Source organism: Meleagris gallopavo, chromosome 3 (assembly GCF_000146605.3).
Source record: "Meleagris gallopavo isolate NT-WF06-2002-E0010 breed Aviagen turkey brand Nicholas breeding stock chromosome 3, Turkey_5.1, whole genome shotgun sequence".
NCBI lineage: Eukaryota > Metazoa > Chordata > Aves > Galliformes > Phasianidae > Meleagris > Meleagris gallopavo.
Window position 1 is genome coordinate 93,203,743 of NC_015013.2, and position 7,015 is coordinate 93,210,757.

A 7,015-nucleotide genomic window follows, 5' to 3' on the forward strand; every position below is an offset into this window, starting at 1 on the left:
GGGGTCATGATGCAGACAGGAGCGCTCCTGGGGTGGCTGCAGAACCAACCTTGGCCCCAAGATGAGCGGAGAGGGCATCTGTGGGGCAGCGCTGTTCCTCCTTGCTCTGCCCCAGCTCCATCTGAGAGCTGTGCCCGCGGCTGTCCCACGGGTGGGGCGTTGGAGCGACGTCTCCTATGTCTCCTCGTCGAGGTTTTAACTTTTCTTCATGTTTCCCCCCCCCCAGAGCCCCTTGCCCTGCCACTTGCTGGATGCCGGGCAGCACCTGCTGCCCCCGCAGCTGATGAGGGCGTGAAGGAGCAGCTGAGCAGGAGAGGCCCCCCCAGCTGCTAAGATGGGCATGAGGATCAAACTGCACAGCACCAACCACCCCAACAACCTGCTGAAGGAGCTCAACAAGTGCCGCCTCTCCGAGACCATGTGCGACGTCACCATCCTGGTGGGCTCGCGCTCCTTCGCCGCGCACAAAGCCGTGCTGGCCTGCGCTGCTGGGTACTTCCAGAACCTCTTCCTGAACACGGGGCTGGACGCGGCACGCACCTACGTGGTGGACTTCATCACGCCGGCCAACTTTGAGAAGATCCTCAGCTTCGTGTACACCTCGGAGCTCTTCACCGATCTCATCAACGTGGGTGTTATCTACGAGGTGGCGGAGCGGCTGGGCATGGAGGACCTGCTGCGTGCCTGCCACTCCACCTTCCCCGACCTGGAGAGCGCGGCCATCCCCAAGCAGCCCCCCCTGACCTCAGGGGACGCCCGGCCCGGTGCTGTGGGCAGTGCCTCGGAGCAGAGCCCGGCGCTGGGGGACCCCCGGGGGAGTGCGGAGCACTTTGGTGCGGAGCGGGGCTACGTGCTGCACGGGGAGGGAGCGGGCAGCTACAAGGAGGAGGAGAGGAGCGATAGCAGCCAGGCTGTGCCCCTGCTGCAGCCCCCGCTGCCCCCCAGGGACGCAGAGCCGGGGCCGTTTGGTCCAGGTGCTGTCACAGCAGCGCAGCCCGGGTTGGGCGGTGGGAGCGTCGTGCAGAGCTCCGCGGGCTCCTGCCAGCAGTACAAGGTGCAGAGCAACGGCGACTATGGCAAAGGTGGGTTCTTCTCAGCTGATTCATCCCTGGACATCTCCACGGGGAGCAACTCGTGTCCCAGCAACAGCGAGCACTGCAAGGAGCCGGGCTTCGTGCCGATGGACGAGCTGCAGCTGGAGGAGCTGGGCGAGGACGAGCTGCACTTCGAGGACGCCAGCGAGGAGCTGGGGCCGTCGGAAGAGGTGATTGAGCTGAGCGACGACAGCGAGGAGGAATTGGCCTTCGAGAGCGATGGGCGCGACAGCAGAGCCATGCCCTGCCAGGTCTGCAAGAAGGTGCTGGAGCCCAACATCCAGCTGATCCGGCAGCACGCCCGCGACCACGTGGACCTGCTCACCGGGAACTGCAAGGTGTGCGAAACCCACTTCCAGGACCGCAACTCCAGGGTGACCCACGTGCTGTCCCACATCGGCATCTTCCTCTTCTCCTGCGACATGTGCGAGACCAAGTTCTTCACGCAGTGGCAGCTCACCCTGCACCGCAGGGATGGGGTCTTCGACAACAACGTGGTTGTGCATCCCAGCGACCCTCTGCCTGGCAAGGCGGGCGCCTTCACCGCGGGGTCGGGCGCGGATTTGGCGTGCGCTGCATGCGGGAAACCTTTGGCCAAAGATTTCCACACCGTCCGCAACCACCTCCTGGACCACGTCAACCTGAAGAGCCAAACGTGCGGCGTGTGCGACCAGCGGCACCTGAGCCTCTGCAGCCTGCTGTGGCACGCGTTGGCACACCTGGGCATCGCCGTCTTCTCCTGCTCCGTGTGCGCCAGCAGCTTCGTGGACCGGCAGCTGCTGGAGAAGCACCTGGCCGTGCACCAGAGCGCCGAGGAGGCCCTGTTCCGCTGCCACTTCTGCGGGCAGAGCTTCAAGCTGGAGGCGGCGTATCGCTACCACGTCAGCCAGCACAAGTGCAGCGGCGGTGTGGATGCACGTCCCGGCTTCGGCGAGCGGCTGCAGCCGCAGAGCTTGCAGAAGAGGAAACTGCCCGAGGAGTTCCTGAGCGAGGAGCTGGCGCTGCAGAGCCAGCCGGGCAACAGCAAGTACAGCTGCAAGGTGTGCGGGAAGCGCTTTGCCCACACCAGTGAATTCAACTACCACCGGCGCATCCACACCGGGGAGAAGCCGTACCAGTGCAAGGTCTGCCACAAGTTCTTCCGCGGCCGCTCCACCATCAAGTGCCACCTGCGGACGCACTCGGGGGCCCTGATGTACCGCTGCACCGTCTGCGGCCACTACAGCTCCACGCTCAACCTGATGAGCAAGCACATCGGGGTGCACAAGGGCAGCCTGCCCCCCGACTTCACCATCGAGCAGACTTTCATGTACATTATCCATTCCAAAGACGCGGAGAAGAACGCGGACAGCTGATGGGGTGAGGCAGGGCCGGGCCGGGAGGAGCTGCAGAAAAGCGTCGTCGGTTTTATTTAACGGTCAGGCGTCGTGGATGGATTCCTCCTTTTTCTTTTTCTTTGTCCTTTTTTTTTTATTATTTTTTTATTCTTGGCCTTGCCAGGGCTTTTTAGACTGTACGAACCAACAGCACGTAAGCTACGTCACTGTTCCCGAGAAGTCTGTCGTGTTTACTTACCTCTGATCCCGTTAGAGGCCACCGAGTTTTGTGTTCTTAGCGTTTCTCACTAGGTTTTGAATCTAGATTTTGTTCTGAAACCTCTTCGCCCACTGACTCGGCCGACCCACAGTTAGAGCTGACCCACAAACCGATGCTGCTACGACTTTCTGACCTCAGCAGAGAGGGGCAGAGCTGGAGCGGGACGGTGCCGGGCTGGAAGGAGAAGGGAAGCAGAAAGGAAGGAAGGACTGGCGGTTCCAGGCACGGCGTGGCTCTGGGCGCAGCTCGGGGGTCGCGGCGCCGCGTCGCCGGCGGTGTTTACACCGGGAAGGATGGGGCCGCCCCATTCCCACGTTATCCCACTGTGGGGCAGAGACGGAGAGGAGCAAACGTCCCAGACACCGCAGCGCGAGTCGGGGCCGCCCTCCAGTAACTCGTACTACCTCACAAACAGGAAGCGCCTTCGAGCCGCCGTGGGTTGCGCTCCTGCACAGAGAACACTGATATGGAACGGACCGAGCGGCCCGGCGCCGTGAGCTGGGAATTCGGGGGTGCTCCCCCCGCTCCGCTGTGGCCTTGGGCAAGTCACTTCACCTCTTTGCCTCAGTTTCCTCATCTGTAAAATGAGGGTGGTGACCCTCGTGGTGCCGACCTACCTCCCTGGAGCGCGCTGAAGAGTTCGGCTCACGCTGCGCCGTTACCGGAGCATGGAGGGGATGCGTCCCCGTCCTCCCCCACCCCACCACTCCGTTGCTTTGCTCCCATTGTGGCCGTCCTGCTGACAGTGGATCCTCCAGACCCGTCCCGGTGCTGCGGAAGGAGCCGGTGCTGATGCATGCAGTGCTGCTCCCTGCAGGACCACCCGCTGCTGGGATGGGCTGTGGGGGGACCGCCTCGTCCCCAAAGCCTCGAGGCCCCCCCGGAGCTGCGGGCACCCCGCATCCGGCCAAGCTGTGAAGCAAAAGCCTTTTGTGCACATAAACCAAAAAGAGAAGTTTTACACTGAAATGCTGTGGGGCAGAGCAACCCCACCCCCACCACTGAGCGTGGGGACAGAGCCCTCCCTGCTGGCTGCTTCGGGGTAGGGGGGGCTGTGAAGCGCTCTCACCCCCAATGTCTCTGTGTTGAATCCTTCCCTGTGAATTATTCCATGTGGAAACGCGATGGGAGTGAGCTCTGCTCTGCTCTGCTCTGCTCTGCTCCCCCAATGGCACTGGTTCTGGGGGGGCAGCCCCATGTGCCCCCCCCCGCAGCGCACCCGAAGGATCCCCACCAAGGAACAAAGCAGAAAGAAGAGCGGAACGCGTTGCTGTCTAACCTCCTCGTTAAGTTAATAGTAGGTACTGACCTCCTGATATTTAAGTGTTTACTATCTATTTGCTGTAAAGTTTTGTATATTTTGTAAACTTCCCCCCCCCCTCCCCCAGATCGTAGATGTCTAAAATCGTTGTACATCAGGTTCTTTTATACTCCATTGTTCAGCACAAAGTGTGGTTTTTTATTTAGAATAATAAAAACGGAAAACGTTGACCTCTCGTGCTGCGTTTCTTTATTAAAAAGATTCTTTATGAGACGGAGTGGGGGCCGGGGGGGGGCGGAGCTGAGCACAGGGGGTGGCTCTGGGGGAGCACAGGTGTGTTAGATTTCCCCAAAGTGGGTTGAATCGGTGAAACGTAGCAACATGCATGTGTGTGGAATTGGAATGCGTCGCTGCGTGGCTGTGTCGTGTGCCTGCCGGATTCGCGCTGCGCGCTCAACTTCATTTCTGCAGTGAAAATGAGCTGGGGGATTGTCCCAGCCCTGGGGTGCCATGGGAGAGCGGTGGGTGCAGCGGGGGGGCTGAGGAGGGGGCTGCTCCTGCTGCTCTGTGCCAGGGCTTCGGTGCAGCCCCGGTGCGGGGAATCCCCCGGCACATCCTGCCCTGTGCTCCACGGGGCCGTGAGCATCCTGTCCCTGGATCCGGTCCGATTTGCTTATGCTTCACTTTCTTAGGCAGCTCAAGGCCTTCGGATGGATGAATTCCCTCCGGTGGCACTTTCACCTTCCCCTGCCCAGGGCCCAACCCACACGCGGCGCGTGACTGAGCAGAAGTGCAGCCGGGAGAGACTTTGGATGCTCCGACCTCTTGCCCGTGGGGGTCCTGTGCTGCTGAATGCAGATGGGACCCCCGGCTCTCACCCCAGAGATGTCTTAAGGGTGAAGACCGCCGGCTCTGGGTCTGAGATGTTGCATTGCAAAGCTGTGCTGAGCGGTTCCTCCCTGCTGCAGTTCAACACTGTGCTGCAGGCTCTGTGCTGGGTGCTGGAGTGGGAGCTGTGTTAAAGCAGTGGATTTTGTCCCCATGCTGCTCGAATGGCATCGGAGTGAGAGGGCAGCACTCATCCCACAGCGGGGTTCAGGTGTGAGCTGAGGGCTGCAGAGAGCGTGGGGCTGCGTGGGGTCAGGGCACACCGAGCAACGCATCCATTGCTACAAGCATTTCTCTAGGAAGGCGGAACATCTCTCTTTCTCTTGATCTTACTTTGGCTAAATAGGTCTGACAGTGCTCAGAGGTGACAGATCCACGACTCCTGTTGGGCACATTGCCCTCATCTTCAGAGCGCCGTGGGGGGCTGACCAGAAAGCAAAACGCCCACTGGAGAGCATGCCCACGGGGAGCTGCCCGGCCCCGCACCAACCTCGGGTGGGCACCCCGCTCCCTTTTAGCTGGGAGCGCCGCCATCCTTGGCGATGATGACGGAGTGCTGCGTGGAAGAGGAGGAGCCCTCTGCGCCCTTCTGCCCAGCTGCATCCTTGGGAACGTACCTGACCACGGCCGAGATGAGTTTGCTGCGGAAGCTCTTGCTGAGGAAGTTGTAGAGGATGGGGTTGAGGACGCAATGCAGCAGCGTGAGGCAGTCGATGATGTCGTAGAAGAAGTAGAGGAAGTGGGCGAAGGAGCAGTGCAGGGCGATGTGGGTGCCGTCGAGGGTGAGCAGCGTGAGCAGGACGTGGAAAGGCAGCCAGCTGAGCAGGAACGCTGCGATGTAGGTGTAGATGAGCAGGCAGTGCCTCCCCCCCTCCGGCTTGGAGCGCCGGACCAGCCGCGCCGTCAGCACGTTGAACACTGCAATGATGGGGAATGGGATGAGGAACCCCACGGCGGTGGTGGCCAAGCTGACCGCCAGCGCCCACTCGTCGTAGGTCTCAAAGGGAGCCATGAAGATGCAGATGGGGTCCCCGGTGTTCACCAGCTGCATGTGGGACACCTCCACGAAGGGGATGGCCGCTGCCAGGACCCAGACACAGGCACAGACGACGCGGCGCACGCGGTGCTGGTGCCGGTGCCAGAAGGGCGAGGAGCCGCGCAGCGAGACGTAGCGGTCCACGCTCAGGCAGGTGAGGAGGAAGATGCTGGCGTACATGTTGGCAAAGTAGAAGTAATGCGTGAAGCGGCAGAGGAAGCTGCCCCACAGCCAGGTGTAGTCCAGCATCACCTCCAGCATCCAGACGGGCAGCGAGAGCAGCACGCCCAGGTCGGCGATGGCCATGTGCAGCACGTAGAGGTTCACCAGGCTCCGGCTGCCGCGTGTCTGCCAGTTCACCCAGACCACCAGGAGGTTTTCCACCAGCCCCACCACGAAGATGGCGAGGTAGAGCACGAAGACGGCCACGCGCTTGGCGTTCTCGTCCAGGCTGAACTCGCAGGCGCTGTAGCTGTAGTTGAGGAGATGGAGCAGCTCCGACAGGTTGTGGTACTCGCCGTACTCGCTGGGGGCGGTGGGCGTCTCGCTGGGGGCTGCCGTCGCCTCGGCCATGCTGGGAGCTGCAGGGAAAAGGAAAGCGATGAACCGCGGTGCTGGGAGCCCCCCAGGGTGATAAACCTTGGAGACCCCCACAGGTCACACCTCCCTGCGGCTTTCTGCCTAACCCTAATGATGGCCAATTGCAGCACCGGGGCATGGGACGCAGATCCAGCTGTCGGTGTCGAACTGCTCACCAGGTTCTGCTTTACATCCCTCCGCCCTTTTGCCCTGAGGGATGTTACCGAGACCCCTCAGACCCCTCCGGAAACAGCAGCTCTTATTTATGAGGGGAGAGGCTGCGGGGAGCAGCCTTCATTTGGCCACGGGAAAAGATCAAAATGAATCAGGCAGAAAATCTGAGCAGCACAGCTGGGAAACAGGTGAAAACCAGCGGGTCTCTGCTGGCACAGCTCAGCCCTCTGAGCTTCTGAGGCTCTTTTTAATCCTACGGGATTTTCTTCCAGCGTGCCAATTCCCACATCATCCCTTTAAAAGATCCCTCAGCAGATCCCAGCGCGGATCCCAACACGGCCCCAGCCCTGCGCGCACGGAGGACCCGACCCCGGGGCTGCCGACGGT

General features: G+C 61.4%; 3 protein-coding genes across 3 annotated transcripts in view; 1 reads left to right on the forward strand and 2 right to left on the reverse strand.

Annotated features, from left to right (window-relative positions):
• Window positions 1-78, reverse strand: part of LOC100544439 (retinol dehydrogenase 16) — a 4,863-nt gene extending 4,785 nt beyond the window's left edge. Inside the window, exon 1 of the mRNA XM_010709423.1 lies at window positions 50-78. Within this exon, the coding sequence (XP_010707725.1) occupies window positions 50-78 (29 nt within the window). The remainder of the gene's footprint in view (window positions 1-49) is intronic.
• ZBTB39 (zinc finger and BTB domain containing 39) lies at window positions 7-4,181 on the forward strand. The gene has a single exon (XM_003213759.4). The coding sequence runs from the start codon at window positions 335-337 to the stop codon at window positions 2,447-2,449; it is 2,115 nt and encodes a 704-aa protein (XP_003213807.1). The 5' UTR covers window positions 7-334; the 3' UTR covers window positions 2,450-4,181.
• On the reverse strand, window positions 4,035-7,009 carry GPR182 (G protein-coupled receptor 182). The gene has a single exon (XM_031552949.1). The coding sequence runs from the start codon at window positions 6,446-6,448 to the stop codon at window positions 5,354-5,356; it is 1,095 nt and encodes a 364-aa protein (XP_031408809.1). The 5' UTR covers window positions 6,449-7,009; the 3' UTR covers window positions 4,035-5,353.
• Window positions 7,010-7,015: the final 6 nt, after the last annotated feature.